The sequence below is a fragment of the Pyrus communis genome, chromosome 5 (genome assembly GCF_963583255.1).
Source record: "Pyrus communis chromosome 5, drPyrComm1.1, whole genome shotgun sequence".
Classification (NCBI taxonomy): domain Eukaryota; kingdom Viridiplantae; phylum Streptophyta; class Magnoliopsida; order Rosales; family Rosaceae; genus Pyrus; species Pyrus communis.
Window position 1 is genome coordinate 22,442,101 of NC_084807.1, and position 17,314 is coordinate 22,459,414.

The window sequence follows — 17,314 nt, forward strand, 5'->3', positions numbered from 1 at the left end:
TTTTTTTAAATAAAAATAAGAGTTCATTAATTTTCTAGATGTGAGGCCATGATCTATATCAGTATTTCCTTTGCTAGCAAACTCTCTTTTTGATATATTTGTATTCCCTTTGCTAGTACTACATTTACCACAAGTAGTACATTACTCTCATAGTTAGAGAAAACCGCCACTGGAAACACCACTTCATGTCCGCCTTGCATGTGTTAAGCATGCCGCCAGCGTTCATTGACGTGGCGGTATACACCCAGCTCCACAGCAAAGCAAGCCATTGACTACCGGTTTCTTTCCTCCAGAATATCACTTGTAATAAAAATAAGAAAACACTACATATTCCAACCTCAGCAGCAGCACACCTCGTTTTCCTCCACTTTAACAAGTGATATTTGGCTTGTATGACCTATGGAGATTACTCTAAATTTTCAAGGACAAGACAACTGTTTAGTTCCAGGGCATAAAGGGTAACAGCTAAGGAAAATACAAGCTGAACTTTTACAATTTAAATGCTGAGATTTAGATGCACCCACGGAGATGCGTCCTTCAAAAATAGACGTATACCACTTAAAGTGACGAGCACACGGTATTCTTTAGTAAAAGGCGAAAGAATAATTACACTTTGTGCTCAATGCATGGTTCCGTACTTTAGTCTTCCGCAGCCTACAATATTTTATATGAGCGAAGGTAGATAATTCTTTGCCCCTGTGGCGGGTGTGGGACAAATAGTTTGGCTTCCACTCCTTTGCTAACTCCCAATTTTTTTGCTCAAATCCCTCAGGACCTTCGGTCTATTTTTAGCTATTCCCACCAAAACTCTTTGGCCATTGAAAGATCAGCTGCAGTCCAAAACTCTGAGCTTGCAAGTTCCTTTGTCATTTCTTATATGAAATCATGCCTTGATTGCGAACCTAAGTGGAAATTAGTTGACAAGAATTGTGTTGAAGACTTATAGCCCATTTGAAAATGCTTCCTTGTAAAGCACTTATGGTATGAAATATTTAATAGAAATGCAAGTGGTTTTTTTATCACAAAAACACTTTCAAATTTTTTGTCAAAAATGGTCTGAAACGTTTTTAGTGATTTAAAAACATTTTAGTTATTTTAAAATTACTTCCAAACAAGTTATCAATATGTGTGAAATATGACACTACATATGTTATCCAAAATTTGAATTTTTCAATTGATTGGATTCCAAAGGAAGGAGATTTCCTAGAGCTAGTATATGTGTTCGTTCTTTTTTCCAACATATATATGTTCGTTTCAAACTGGTATTTGATTTTGTTTGTACCATACTTGACCAATCCCGAAACTACTGAACACCGATCAACAGTATACCGTCAATGACCCACAAGAGTTTCCCTCCAACTAGGAGGCCAATCACTACTCGACACATGTCGATATCAGAGGCCAATCACAGCGCAATATGTATCGATATTAGAGGTCAATCACAATACGACACGTGTCAATGTCAAAACAAAAATAGAAACTCTTTTCTATAAAAGGGGATCATTTTCCCACAATAATCCCTAATGTCATTTGTACTAAACTATTCACTAGAACTCACTAAAGGAGAGCTTGAACCTATGTATTTGTGTAAACACTTCACAATTAATACGAACTCCTCTACTTCGTGGACGTAGCCAATCTGGGTGAACCACGTACATCTTGTGTTTGCTTTCCTGTCTTTATATCTTTACATACTTATCCACAGTAGTGACCAGAGCAATCTGGCGAAGGTTACAAACTTGACACTTTCTGTTGTACCAAAGTCTTCGCTGATTTTGTGCATCAACATTTGGCGCCGTCTGTGGGAAACACACTTATTCCTACTCTCTTTAGCTTTGTCAAGTTGGTTTCTACCATTCGTACACTCTCTTTTGACCAGGCATTCCTTTCCAACATGGGGAGCGAAGGAAGCCACAACACACAGAACGACACCCCCTCGCGCTTAGTGTAAGGCAGCGAAAGAAGAAACGAAAGAAATTTGCTCTTCAAGCTAAAGTCGAAGAGATGGAGGCTCAGAACAACAGGATATCAATGAAGAATGAGGTCCTCCAGGAATAGTATGAGAAGCTCTTCGAGATGCTTCATGAGGCTAAACATACTCAAACGCACGAACTCATCGCCCCTGTGGAAGTCAACCATCAACAAGGTGCCCTCCAACACGGAGGGTCACCGATCTTCAACATGATTGTTTTTAATGAGGAGCAAGCTAATCATCAATGTGTTGATCAACGTGAAACTTCTCTCAACCCAGTTGCTTCGACCCGAAGCAAGAGAAGTGGAGGAAGGCATTTCCTTGCAGAGGGAACGGAAGGATCGAAAGTCGTTTATCGTGACTGTCGAGACTTCCTGAGATAACGTCGAGAGAATTCCATCCACATAAGCTTAAAGATCAATGACCCAAGGGTTTCTGAAACACTTGGTCCCCTCCCACGACCCAGGCCAGCTATCAATCTAGGGAATGAGCGACAGGTCCCAGAAGAACATGAAGGTACATGGGACTCGGAAGTATTCAGACAGACTCGCTCTAGAAGTCAATACGGCGAGTCCAAGGAAAAATCACATGCTCTTGATCAAACTTTCATACTTTTAAGTGGCAATGGAGACTTACAAAAGAAAACTCTAATAGTACAAGACTCCACTCAGGACCTCATTGTCCTTCAGCTTTTCGAGGAAGTAAACAAGTTGAAGGATGAACGTCAAGCTGAGAAACCTGATTGGAACCAACTAAGGCCTGGTTCTCTTACAAGGAGGATCTTCAACACCTTCTTCAAGTGAAGACAAAACAGAAACTCGGCTTACAACTCTACACTGGAAGGGAGAATCTGATTGAACACCTTAATCTCTTTGAGTCCACTATGGTATACCAGATGCATACTAATGAAGAGCGATGTCTCATCTTCCTCTTTACCCTTTCTGGTGGAGCTCTAAACTGGTATTGTTGTCTTTCACCTGAGACGATAGACTTATTTGAAGAATTGAGGAAACTGTTTGTCTCTCAACATATCAACCTCAGGGCAAGATGAAAGATTTTCATCCTCACCAGTCTTATTTTAGTAAGAAGAGTAAGGGGCACTATCGTGATAACCAAGGGTATCGCCATGATAATGCCCGCCCTCAGGCAGTCAACGCAGTGGGCCAAACACGTGTTAAGACAGGCCCTACCCCGAGGTATGAGATGTACACACCTTTGAACGCCACATGCGCGGCCATTTACCCCAGTATAGCTCACTTGATACCAAAGCCAAAACTGAGGCAGCATGATTTCAAGTCCATGAAGAACACGAGTGTGTTTTGCTGCTACCACGAATATAACGGCCATAATGGCAAAAAGTGTATCACCCTCCATGATCATATTAAAGCTTTAGCACGTGAAGGAAAAATTGATCAATTCCTCATTCACCTTCAAAACCAACGCCAAGTGAATGTGATATATTTCATAAGCGGCGGCACACCCGTATCTGAATCTTCCAACAGGGCCATGAAAAACAGTGAATGAACTTTGAGGCCTGGCCACTAAGTGTTTCACGTAGGAGACATCAGGGGAAGCAAGTATTAAAAGCCTAACTGGGACCTAATATGTTTCTACCCTGAGGAAGAAAGAGGTATCACCCACCCTCACAACGACCCACTGATCGTGGAGGCTCACATAACCAACTTTGATGTACGATGAATCCTGGTAGACACGGGGGCTTCGGTCACTATCATGTTTGCTGAAGCTTTCAGGGCACTTAATATAGCTGAACACTTGCTCGATCACTTAGTTTCTCCTCTGATAAGCTATTCCGATGATGTCGTGCAACCTTTAGGAAGCGTGCATTTACCCTTCACCATCGGTACAAGCGCTTACATAGCCACTATCACCACTAACTTCCTGGTGGTTGACTGCCTAACGACATACAATGTCATCTTTGGGCGCACGGACATCAATGGTCTCGAGGCCATGGTATCCACACATATGTTGTTGATGAAATTTTCAACCCTCTATGGTAACGGTTACATCAAAGGAGATCAACTTAGTGCACGATCATGTTACAACACTTTAGTCAAGCAACAACACTTGCTTGTGCCCAAAGAAACACTTATTATACATGACCAAGTTATAAAGACCAGCTTGAACAAAGCCAACTTGGATCTTCACGGTGGTAACAGTCAACCCGACGATCCTCGAGATGATTCTTTCACCCAGCAAGCACAACATGCTGAAGAGTTGAAGAAAGTCTCTATCTCAAAAGATTATCCAGACCGCATAGTGAAGATTGGCACCACTTTGTCACCACCCCTTTGGTTGACATTGATTTTTTTTTTTTTTTTTGCAAAAGAACACTGAAATCTTCGCCTGGTCATACGAAGACATGCCAAACATTTCTCCTGATATCATTTATCATCATTTGAGTATTGATCCCAAGACCAAGCCGGTGAGACAGAAACAAAGATCTTATGATGCTGAACGATACGAGGCAATAAAGGCAGAAATTGAAAAACTCAAAAGTATAGGCTTCGTCCGTGAAGTCAATTATCCAATGTGGGTAGCAAATGTGGTCCTTGTTAAGAAAAATCCGACCAAAGAAAGTCTCTTACTTCAAAAGATCTTGTGGAGAATATGTGTTAACTACACCGACTTAAGTAAGGGATGCCCGAAGGATAACTTTCCCCTTCCTCTCATTGATAGACTTATAGACTCTACATCAGGGTGTGAATTCTTGAGCTTCATGGATGCTTACTCAGGGTACAACCAAATCCTCATGAACCTTTCGGACTAAGAACACACGGCCTTTACTACTGACAGATGACTATATTGCTATAAAGTCATGCTATTCGACCTAAAGAATGCAGGGGTGACTTATCAGAGATTAGTCAACTCGATGTTCGCTGAACATATTGGGAAGAGCGTGGAAGTTTATGTTGATGATATGTTAGTCAAAAGCAAACACGCTGACCAACACATCACCAACCTGTCTGAAACCTTCTCTATCCTAAAGAAGTATCAAATGAGGTTAAAGCCCAACAAATACACCTTCGGCGTGGGCTCTGGAAAATTCTTGGGCTTCATGATTAGCCAACGAGGCATTGAAGCTAACCCCGAGAAGATCAAAGCAATCATTGACATGAAAGAACCGGTAACTTCAAAAGACATCCCGAGCCTTACTGGCAAGGTGGCAGCCTTAACCAGGTTCATCTCTAAGGCCACAGACAAATGCACTCCTTTTTTTAGAGCACTTGAGGGAAGTAAGAAGTACATTACGTGGACTGATGAATGTGCCGAAACATTTAAGAACCTCAAAGAGTACATGAGTAAAGCCCTTCTACCCTCCAAACCTGAAGTTGGTGACACCTTAATTGTCTATCTGTCTGTCTCGGCTTTAGCAGTTAGTTCCGTCCTCATTCGAAGGAATGGTAGTATCGAACGACCTGTCTACTACGCTAGCAATGCTCTATAAGATGCGGATACACGATACTCCAACATTGAGAAATTAGCTATAGCATTAGTCATGTCCGCTCGGAAACTTCGCCCCTACTTCCAAGCAGACTCCATCATCGTGCTTACCAATCACCCCATTTGACAAATACTTCAGAGTCCTAACACTTCGGGGCGAATGATCAAATGGGCGATAGTACTGGGCGAGTTTGACATTTCCTACCACCAAAAACCAGCTGAGAAGGGCCAAACAGTTGCAGATTTCATTGCCGAATTCACTTATCCTATTGACATTTCTCCTGCACCTGAGGCAGTGACTTTGTTACCCCTGAAAGCTTGGAAGGTAGAACCAACACTCTCAGTATGGACTCCGGCTCATCCAACCAACAGGGTTGTGGAGCAAGATTAGTCCTGACTACCCCCGACAAAGTGGTAATGGAGTATGCTCTTCACTTCAAATTCAAGGCGTCAAACAATGAGGCCGAGTATGAGACCCTTTTAACAGGCTTACGTTTGGCTAAACACCTTGGAGTTAAACAAATTGATATCTTCAGTGACTCCCAATTGGTGGTTAACCATGTTACGAACAACTTTGACGTTAAGGATAACTCCATTGCAGCGTATCTTACGTAAATGCAGCTTTTGCTCAAGCACTTCCACTACCAGATCACCTAAGTCCCTTGAGAGGTAAACGGTCATGCTGATGCTTTGGCTCGCCTCGCCTCAATAATGGAAGACAAGATTGGGAGAAAAATTCATGTCGAATTGTTGGCAGCACCAAACACTATGGTCGCAGAAGTGTGCAACTTGCAACAGGGGGATAATTGGATCACCCCGATTTATAAATTCCTTGTTCATAGCACCTTCCCAAATGATAAAGTCCAAGCTAAGTAGATTCGATACAAGTTTACTCGCTACCTGATCATTAATGACCAACTTTACAAGTGAGGTTTTAACCTACCATACTTACGGTGCCTCACACATGCGGAAGCGAAAATTGTCCGTCGGGAAATACATGAAGGAGTCTGCGGAGATCATGTTGGATCTCGATCCCTAGCACACAAGGCTTTTAGCCAAGGGTATTACTAACCAACACTCTACCAAGATGCCATCAGAATATCCCGCTCATGTGATAAGTGTCAACGCTACGCAAATATTCATCATTCCCTCCCGAGCCTCTTACTCCTATAATCAGCCCTTGGCCCTTCGCCCAATGGGGACTTGATTTGATCGGCCCAATGCCTGCAGGGAAGGGCAAGGTCCGTTATGCAATCATTGCAGTTGACTACTTCACAAAGTGGGTCGAAGTAGAACCCTTGGTAACCATTACCACGGTAAAAATAGAAGATTTCGTATAGAAAAACATCATTTGCAAATTCAGCATTCCCAATACGATAGTCACTGACAATGGGCGACAGTTCGACAATAAGAAGTTCAAGATGTTCTGCTCTAAGTTTAACATCAACTTATGTTTTGCCTCCCCAGCTCATCCCCAATTTAATGGACAAGTCGAGGCCATCAACAAAATAATCAAGCGCACTTTGAAAACCAGCTTGGATAAGGCTAAAGGCTGTTGGCCAGAATTTGTACCCCAAGTTTTTTGGTCATACTGTACTTTATATCGGACTTTAATAGGAGAAACTCCATTCTCACTTGCCTTTGGTACATAGGCCGTTGTCCCAGTTGAGCTTAAACAAGCAACGTTCCGAGTCCAGAACTACATAAAAAGTGAAAATGACAAACAACTCACCATCAACTTGGATCTAGTCGAGGAACATAGAAACCAGGCTCACTTGAGGAATGTCGCCTACAAGCAGCGCATCTATAACTTCTATGACTCAAGGGTTAAACCCCGCTCTTTCAAAGTGGGGGACTGGGTATTGAAGAAAATACTACTCTACAACAGAGTCCCGAGTGAAAGCATGCTCAGCCCAAATTGGATGGACCGTTTGAAGTTATTGGCATCAGTCACCCTAGCTCTACAAGCTCAGAAGCTCTGATAGCAAGACCATTGGCCATCCATGGAACGCTGATCACTTGAAGTATTATTACAAGTAGACTTAAATTGTACAAGTGTTGAGCTACAGCCATTCGGCATCCTATGTAATAAAGGCCATTTGACATCAATTCAATAAAGAGGTGATTTAGACAACTTGGTCCTAACTCCCTTACATCCGTATCACTGAAACGCTCAGGTTTGAAGCTTCAATACGAATGCTTCCAACATGAAATAAAGTCTAAGTATATGTCAACAAGACTATACAAATAAACGAACAGCTCCATGGGGTATTCGTTCAATCATACCCAAGTAATGAATTATATCCAAATGAGGGATTTATTCAAACATAGCCAAACATTCATCAATGATAGTACAAATACTTGGCAATTAACATCAAAGTGCACAATACAAAGTCATAAACATACATAAACAAGCAACCTTCAGGCTTACAACATGGCACGTGCCACACAAACAACAAACTAGTACATTCAGAATACATGCAGAAAAATAAGGCACTATGAGTCATCCTCATCTAAGGCCGAACCCCTGACAATATCACTCTGCGTTTCAACCGCATCGTCATCGCCACCATTCTCGGTATCTCAAGAACCATCCTCACTTTCCCGAGATTGCTCACCGACACTAGCTTCATTATCAGAGTCATCTTCACTATTAGCATCAAATGTGAGGACGAAGGTTTCACCTCTTTGTCGGTACTCATCCATCTCATCATGGTACTTTCGGATAACACTTCTATTATCGTAACGTTCAAGGATGGCCATCCATTTCCCTTTCTCAAAATTAGCCGCCCAGATGCAGTGAGGTCTAAAGGCATCATGAAAGGCCTGGGAACCTAATAACTCATGCACAGTAACGTTCTTCTCAGATGGGATACTCCTCTTCAACCCAGAAATCTCAACCAAGGCACTATCCAACTCCCCTTTAACCTTGGAAACTTCGAGGATATTTTTCTCCAAATGTTTCTCAGTCGCATCCAATTATTTCTTGAGCCTCACGTTCTCACCATTCTGCCTCTTCAAACTCTCAAAGTTTTGATCCTTGAGGCGGATGGCCTCAGCCAAAGCTTTGCTTGTTTTTCTGGCGTCATTCATAAGCTGTTTATTATCTTTAAACTTTGCCTTATACCGTTCGACCTCTCGTAGTCTGTCATCGCACTCGGTCATGACCTACATGACAAGATGATCGTCACTACCAGGAAAAAGAGGGGAGAAAGTAAAGAAATGACAGAGTAACACTTACATAAGAAGATAGCCTCATCATCCGGTCACGATCTGATTTGTTCTCATCTAGCGGCTCGCCAAGCTCGTCAACAGTGGATTGGCATCCTGCTAGACTTATTGACATACCTAAAACTATTTTCCTGCATGGCAACTTTCAAATCCTTCCAATGGATGTTACCAACCTTTTCCTTATACTTCCTCTTACGGCTGGAGCTAAGGTCACCTTCTTGGTCAGTTAACTCCATGGTTAGAGGAAAGATGGGATTGATGGTAGGAAGATGAGGCAACAGTCGTCTTTCCTCCCCTGCAACTATGGCAGCAGCACACTTGATGGCCTCAACTTCAACCTTCTTTGAGGCAGTAATCTTGAGGACCTCATCTTGCGACTTAGGTCTAGAGGCTGGCCTTACTCGGTGCTTACGAGTTTTCTTGTGAAACAAAATGTCGTTTACGGGAACTAACATGGGTGTTTTCCTTTTCTTGGTGCTAGTCCCCCATTTCTTGCTCATTTTCTCCACTGAACAAGAAAAATCAAAGTAAGGAATGCAACTTTGTAAAAGAAAGAAGGGCCGAAATGAAAGATACAACTTACTTGCTCGTCTCTGGCACTCCGACACTAGGGGTTGGAAACTGTACTTTTGAAACAAAGATCGTAGCTTGCCCAAATCTCTATCCTCCTTAGGCACCTTTAACACCTTCTCTACATCAGCCAACTCCCGTCTAGAAAATTTATTGGTGCTTCGCGTCACTGCATGAAGGAAAATGTTAGACACAAGAAGAAATCACAACAAATAGCAAACAATGCGAACAATGGATACATTACAACCTACAGTCTGGAAATGAGTAGGAACACGTCGCTCAGGCGTGACACCCCTAACATGCTCCCAATTATTATAAAGAAAGCACCAACGATTTTTCCAAGTGCAGTATGCCTTTTTCTTACCAAAGACAATACGCTCTCTTTCACTCCGACATGCACACTCGGCATACCCAGTGCATGCTTTCACCAGGCGTATCTTATAGCAGTAGCGCCACTGATGGAAGGAAGGTTCACTTAACCCACATTCTATCCAAATAATATAAAACCCGATCAAGGTATCCCAAAAATCAGGATTGAGTTGCCCAGGCACATATCCAATGAAAGATAGCATTCATTGCAACCACGGGTGCAAAGACAGCTTCACCCTTAAGGTTAATAATATTTGGGTATAGAACATAACATGACCCTTGGGCGGTTCAGAGGGCAATTCTTCATGATGTACCAAACGCATTCTTACACTACGAGTGATACTACATGACTGCCTTAGAGCCTCAAGCTACTTTTCGCTATCTAACAAGTTTTTCTCTAAATGCTCCTATACGAACTCAGAGCAAAATATGGGAATGGCGTCAAAAAACAACTCCCTCACCCACTGACATGAAGGAGGAAGAACCAATATTGGCTAAGGTTTGACGATAGTGAAAATCATCCAACGTTTCTTTTGTACAAGACTCCAACAAAGGCCCTGAAGACTTCAACATTGCAAGCTCAAACCTAGAGCTAGAGCTAGGGGAGCCCTTATCACTAGGACTTCCAGACTTTGACATTTACAACAAATAGAAACAAACTCTATCACTACATGAAAGATCAAAACATAAGGAAGTTCCTAGGGCATGAAGAAAAGCTTAACCAGTTCATCATGTTCTCAACCAAATACATGAACACTCAAACAATTCAACAAGAATGAAAGCATGCGATCTAGTGGAGAAGACTACCAACCTGAAGATGGTGCAAAGAAATGTTGGAATCCCTCTCAATTAGAGAACACTCTGTCTTAAAAAATTACTACAAAATAAGCAAATGAAGGCAAGGTAAAGAGTTGAAACTTATCCTTCTTATATAAGTTCAACAGGACCAAAGAATTTCAAAATCCAATTTCAAATCATGAGAAATCCCCAAATGGAAAGTCTTCAAACTTCCACACAAGCTAGGGAGTTTCAAATTTCAAATTTTCAGTTCCCCCCATCCAAAAAAAAAAAAAAAAAAAATCCAAAAGGGAGGGGGAACACAGCAACTTCATCAATGGAAGACAACTACAATTCTCAAAAGCTTCACACACTCTTGATCAAGATAGTGTGAAGCAAAACCAACTTATGGTACCAACAAAAACTTCAACAAATGGAGGACAACCACAAATCTCAAAAGCCTCACACACTCTTAATCAAGATAGTGTGAAGCAAAACCAATTTATGGTGCTAACAAAAGCTTCAACAAGTGAAGGGCAACTACAAATGTCAAAAGCCTCACATACTCTTGATCAAGATAGTGTGAAGCAAAACCAATTTATGGTGACCAACACAAAGCTTCACCTACAAAGCTTAAACCATAAAGCTTCACCAACAAAACTTCAACCACAAAACTTCACCCACAAAGCTTCGACCACAAAGCTTCACCTACAAAGCTTCAACCATAAAGCTTTACCTACAAAGCTTCAACCTTCAACCACAAAACTTCAACTACAAAGCTTCAACCACAAAGCTTCACCTACAAAACTTCAACCACAAAGCTTCACCTACAAAGCTTCACCAAATGGAGAGCAACTACAAATGTCAAAATCTTTACACACTTTTGATCAAGATAATGTGAAACAAAATCAAGTTCATGTGTCCTAAAAATAGCTTCAACTATTTAAGCTATATACCCAAACACAAAACCTTGCCGCAAAAAAAAAAAAAAAAAAAATAAATAAATAAATAAATAAATCACAAAACTCAAGGTTTTTAGCAATCTGTGCCACAACAAAAAGTACAAACAAATTTAAATATCAATTTTCTTTTCCTTCCACTCCATCCACAAAGTCCCTATCACAAATGGACGTACAATTACACACACACACACACACACATACATGTTTTCAAACATGTTATAAGAGCAAGCCTAGCGTTGCTGGTTGTTCGGGGGGCAGGCGAGAGAAAAGGGACCCGAGGCCCTGTGGACCGGCTCCAGCATTGGAGAGCCCGAGTGGAGGTGGAGGCCCGAGCTCTGGGCTCGTGGAGAATTGCCAGCCCGAGAGCCCGAGTGGATGTGATGCTAGCGCTGACGTCAGCCTGGCGTCAGGCCATTTTTAATTTTTTTTCTGTCAGGCACGTGGGGGCGCGTCGCCGACACAAAATCAGAACAAAAAAAAAGGTGCTTTTTCAATTACCGTTGGGAAGCCACGTGGCTTCCCACGGTCCGTTCGATCTCAACGGTAAAAAAAAAGTCTTATTTAATATCCACCGTTCGATCTGAGATCAACGGTGAATATTAATATGCTTTATAAATAAAAAAATAAAAGAAAAAATAGTTTTAAAATTAAGAAAAGTTACCGTTGTGACACGTGGCACAATCTGGAGTGTTGGAATTCAAATTTTTTTATATCCAACGGCAGAGATTAATTAGTTGAATAAAAATTAAAAAAAAATTGTAAAAAATTAAAAAAAAATCCGAAATTTTTTTAAAATTTTTTTTTTTTACTTTTCTATAAATACCTTCTCATTATCATCTACCTTACACAACAATTTCATATTTTCTCAACTACTTTTAATCACATTCCTTTCTTTGTCTCAAAGTTTCAATCCACTTTTTTTTCAACAAAATGACCACTGATGCAGGTACAAATTGGTCGCTTCTTGAAGATGTTGCGTTGTGCACTAGCTGGGTTGAAGTTACTCATAGTTCGCTTACGGGTAATGAGATGCAGTTGCAAGAAACGTGGAGTCTTATTCATACTAATTATCTTGAGAAAATTGGTAGGAAAAGAACCAAAGAATCGATGTCCAGTCGTTGGAAATTACTTAGCCAATCGTTTAGTACGTGGAGAGACGCCTTGGCACAAGCTAGTAGTAATATTCGAAGTGAGGAAAATTACTCGGATCAGGTAACAATATATTATTTATTTGATACCCAAATTTACATTATAATTATTTGTTTGTATTATTTATTTGTTACATTGTATTATTTATTTGTTACGTACTTACATTATAATTATTTGTTTGTATTATTTATTTGTTACCTACTTACATTATAATTATTTGTTTGTATTATTTATTTGTTACCTACTTACATTATAATTATTTGTTTGTATTATTTATTTGTTACCTACTTACATTATAATTATGTTGTTTATATTATTTATTTGTTACTTATTTTCATTATAATTATTTCTTCACCCGCATTGTGTAGGAACTTCAAGCACAAGCTTGGTATGCTACCAAAACCAAAAGCAAAAATAAATCATTCAACCGGTGGGAATGTTGGAATATTGTCAAAGATTGTCCTAAATTTAGAGTTGTGCCAGTCGGTCCAGAAGTGCACATGAACAACACCCATCTACACTCTACACCCCATCATGTCTCGCACGTTCATCCTTGAGGAAGAAGAAGACATTGTAAGAAAGAAGCAGAAACTATGAATAATGATACAGATTTTTGCGAAGAAGGAAGCAGAAACTATGAATAATGATAGAGATCTTGAGAAAATTGGTGTGAGATTTGTGAGGATGGATGGTGGATTATATGGAGGATTTAGAAAGGATTAGATTGTACATAATGCCACGTGGCATGCCGTCATTCCTTAAAAATCTGAAGGAAATCTATCCTCAAAGATTGTAAACAGATTATGACACGTGACGCGACGTGATTGGTTAATAATCTTATCAGAAATCCATCACCAATAATTGTATTTTCGAATAATGACACGTGGCATAATGAGTTATGACAAGTGGCGCAACGACAACGATTAAAAATCTTATCCGAAATTACAAATAAAATGATTTTGTATTATTTAATAATACTTCGGATAATGACACGTGGCGCAACGAGAACGATTTAAAATCTTATCCGATATTACAATTAAAATTATTTTGTATTATTTTATAAATAAAAAAAATACTAATATTTTATTGCCTATTGCTAGGGCTATTGAAGTGTAACGGTGCAGATGCAAATGCTATTGCCAGGGATATTACTGTTCATTAAGAGCAGTTACTGTTCATAAGGTGGATTGAATAGTGCATAGCCTAGAGGGAGGGCTCCAACGCTAGAGTTGCTCTAATAGTTTAAACAAGTCAAAGCTCCAAGTTTAAATAGTGAACAAAAGCACAAGAAATCCACCAGTAGTGAAGGTGCTACAAAAACTTGAATCCATCCCAGACTTTTGAACCTCAACAGCAACAAGGATCCTCGAAGCTTGCAGATCACAAATGACACCTAAGTCAGCCACACATGAAGGCCTTCTGCAACTCACACCTCTGTGACATGCAAAAGCTTCATCAACAGGCCAATAGACAATCCTATTGCCTGGAAAAACTCATGAAGAAGATAAGTTATTATTTTATTATTAAGTCTTTATTATTCCCCTTTGAAATTGTCAGCCATGCCTAAAAGAAAGGATTTGGATAATTTCCTGAATTAATGGAGAGGATCCTCCTGACCAATCATCGTGGACCGTTGGATTTTTATCCAACGACTACAAACAGAGGGTCCCTTTAAAGTTATAATGATTGTAGCCGTTGGATAAAAATCCAACGGCCCACAATAATTGGTCCGGAGGATCCTTTCCATTAGCTCAGGAGAGGATCCAAATCCTGAAAGAAATTCATCATTATGTTTTATCAATATCATTGTCTATTAATATTTTGTATTATTATTTAATGTTTATTACAAGACCACTTGTCTGACACGCGACTTAGTCTTGCTAGCTTTAATCATCCATGAGCACTATATTCATTATTTAAATATTTTATTATAATTATTTTCATACATGACTACTGATCACATTCGCCTGAAATCCTCTTCATTCTTTACACCCACTACACCATTTATATTGATTAATGATTTTATCACATGATTATGCCACAACACGTGATGTCTTCTAATCAAACCATTTATTTTCATTATTTGAATGTTAGGGCACGATACACAATACAGGGTTATGCAGTATATATATGTGTAGTTTATTCATGTATATATATGTGTGTATTATCCCTACATTCATCATGTTAAGATTATTATGCTAAGAATCCTTTCCAAATCCATAACTCGGATTTCACTAATTTTAGTCGCATCACACATGTTTAATTAGGCATTTATTTGTGCAACCTTAACGTGCTGCCTAGTGTCGTGTGATTGCCTTTAACTATGCCACATGTGACTTACCACATAACTGAACAAATTATTTATTTGTAGATTGATGAGCCATGTGCTTATTTTGACAATTAGGCTACTCACAAGACACCTCCTTTGTCAACTCCTAGCCCAAAGACTTGGGGGACTCCTACCATATACTACTACACCTCAGTACTCGAAAGTTTCGCGACTACTCAGTGACTTGGATTTTTCAAGTCCCCAACTGAGAAGTTTTCTTCATTCGGGAAATTAAGGGAGCACTATTTCAACCTACAGGATCCACCCACGAAGTTTCAACATGCAAACTTCAACAAAAGAAAAAATTTAAAGAACTTAGTGAAGGATGCCTTGGTATATTTAACACAACACGTCGAATGAAGTAAATCTTATTTATTGATATATTCGATAAATTACAAATATGTGCATACATATGAATCAAAACAAACAAACAGGAAGAGACCTTCACAAAGGTTGCTCATGATAAGTCTCACTCGGCAAAGCCCCAGAGATAGGAGGCACCAGAGGGTGATCACTTGGAGCCTCAGTACTGGGCAGAACCCCAGAAAGATGAGGCACCGGAGGTTGATCATTTAGAGCTTCAGTACATGGTACAGCCCTAGAGGACGAAGGCAATAAATGTCTTTTGAACAAACTCACAAACCTCTGATGATCAATTAAAATCTGACCCTGGAATTCTTGTAATTGGTCAAGCTTTCTCTTCATACTTGTAGCATAGCTATATGCGAGCCTGTGCAACTGTTTATTCTTGTGCTTGAGCCCTCTGATATCATGTTTGAGACTTATAACTTTAGCCTCCAATGATTCAACTTGGCGGGTTCGAGCAAATAGGCGTTGAGCTATATTAGACACTGAACCCGCACACTGAACACTGAAAGCCAGAGAATCCTTAACAGCCAACTCATCGGACCGGCTGGAAAGTAGTCTGTTATCTTTAGGAGTGAAAAGATTCTTAGCTACCACCGTAGCGGTCATGTCATTCTTCATCGTAGAATCCTCAACAGTAAAAGGACTAGTAAGGGATAAGAAGGATGAGAGCCATATGTTGTCTTGAGAAGACATAGTCATCTCTTCACCAACATTCAAGTCAAAACGACAGTCGGATGGGCCAGACATTTTCAGAAATCATGAAGGAAAAATAGGTCCAATAAATCCCAGAAGTACGAAAATAAGGGAGGAATTCCTACAAGCATTAACTCTCTGAACGTACTTTTTGAACACAATTGGTGCCCTTATAAAAGAAAGGGCAACATGGCCGTTTGTTCAAAAATCGAAGAGGCACCACTCTCCGAATTTTGAGAAGCAGATTTTCCTGAGTAAAATTTATTAAATCTTCACACGCGACATCAGTTCCTCGGATACCAAGGATAACTTTGCCAAAGAACCCTGACAAAGTTAAGACACGTAAATTTTGAAGGTCCAACTACCCTACTATTACCCACAAAGGTAAAGGAACATCATCACTGCTTGATAACTGGAAAATCCGTATGTGTGTCAACCCTTATGCTTCGTGGCAAAGTAGACTTGCAAAAATGCCCAACCTTTCCTCACATCCGAGAAAGCACTCCCCACAAGATTGCTTGCTAAAAAATCGAAGAGGCACTGCTCTCCGAATCTCGAGAACCAGATCCCCAACAAGATTGCTTGCTCAAGAATCAAAAAGGCATCCCTTCCCCCCCCCCCCCGGCGGATAATACTTCCACAAACGAGTCACGCCAGAGTAAGAGTATCTCATATCATCAGGGTCAAAAGCAAGAGTATCCCATATCATGTTTTTCCCCTGTCTTTTCCTTTGCCTTTGCTTTTACATGCAAGACAAGGAGAAAGGAAACAATCAGTCGGAACCTGAAATCAAACTTTCAATCCGGAACTGATTGCCCGGAACCTTTGCATGGCTGCTTGCCTAGCATTGCTCTCGAGTACTCATCTTCAATTGTTGTCAAGGTCACGAATTCCTTTGGCAAATACCTTAGAATAGTTGGTATGATATTGGCTCTTTACATTGAAGTCACCAAGCATGGATGAGTCGCTGAGAAGTAGAGCTTTGAAGGACCATTTAAATGCAAATGTTATGCACCACTTCTGCTATACAAAAGATTGAAGCAGAAGGTTCAACGATGAGCTGGAACATATCACTACAGCACGATGCCCTTCCTGTAAAACCGCACAATCCAGACGGAGGAGTCTAAGTCAAATCCAAGCTCAGCATCATTGCTTTAATTGAAGAGATCGAGAAGCTTCAACAACCTTTTGCTAGCACCGTCGCCAAAGAACAAAGCCTCGTCGTAACACATCCATTACTTTGTCAACAGCAGAAGTATCCATATTATCAGGATCAAATATACTCCAGATTTGACGGACTTGTTTTAACCCTCAAATTCTGGAGTCTGCTCGCTACTTTAGAGGAAACTGGAAAACCTTCCAGCCCAGTTCAAGAATAAGCTTGTGGAAAGTCAACAAGTACAACAAAGCACGTGCTGATTCATCCGTTAC

General features: G+C 40.3%; 2 protein-coding genes and 1 non-coding gene across 3 annotated transcripts; 2 read left to right on the forward strand and 1 right to left on the reverse strand.

The window, feature by feature from the left end:
* Positions 1-514: 514 nt before the first annotated feature.
* Positions 515-632, reverse strand: LOC137735785 (U5 spliceosomal RNA). The gene has a single exon (XR_011068694.1). It is a non-coding gene; the product is annotated as a U5 spliceosomal RNA (small nuclear RNA).
* Positions 633-3,703: 3,071 nt separating this feature from the next.
* On the forward strand, positions 3,704-4,760 carry LOC137734421 (uncharacterized). Its single transcript, XM_068473695.1, has 2 exons — positions 3,704-4,216; positions 4,320-4,760. Exons 1-2 carry the CDS (start codon positions 3,704-3,706, stop codon positions 4,758-4,760), a joined length of 954 nt encoding a protein of 317 aa, XP_068329796.1.
* Positions 4,761-5,779: 1,019 nt separating this feature from the next.
* Positions 5,780-7,416, forward strand: LOC137734422 (uncharacterized). The gene is made up of 3 exons (XM_068473696.1): positions 5,780-6,045; positions 6,798-7,002; positions 7,087-7,416. The coding sequence occupies exons 1-3, from the start codon at positions 5,780-5,782 to the stop codon at positions 7,414-7,416; spliced, it is 801 nt and encodes a 266-aa protein (XP_068329797.1).
* The last annotated feature ends 9,898 nt before the right edge of the window (positions 7,417-17,314 follow it).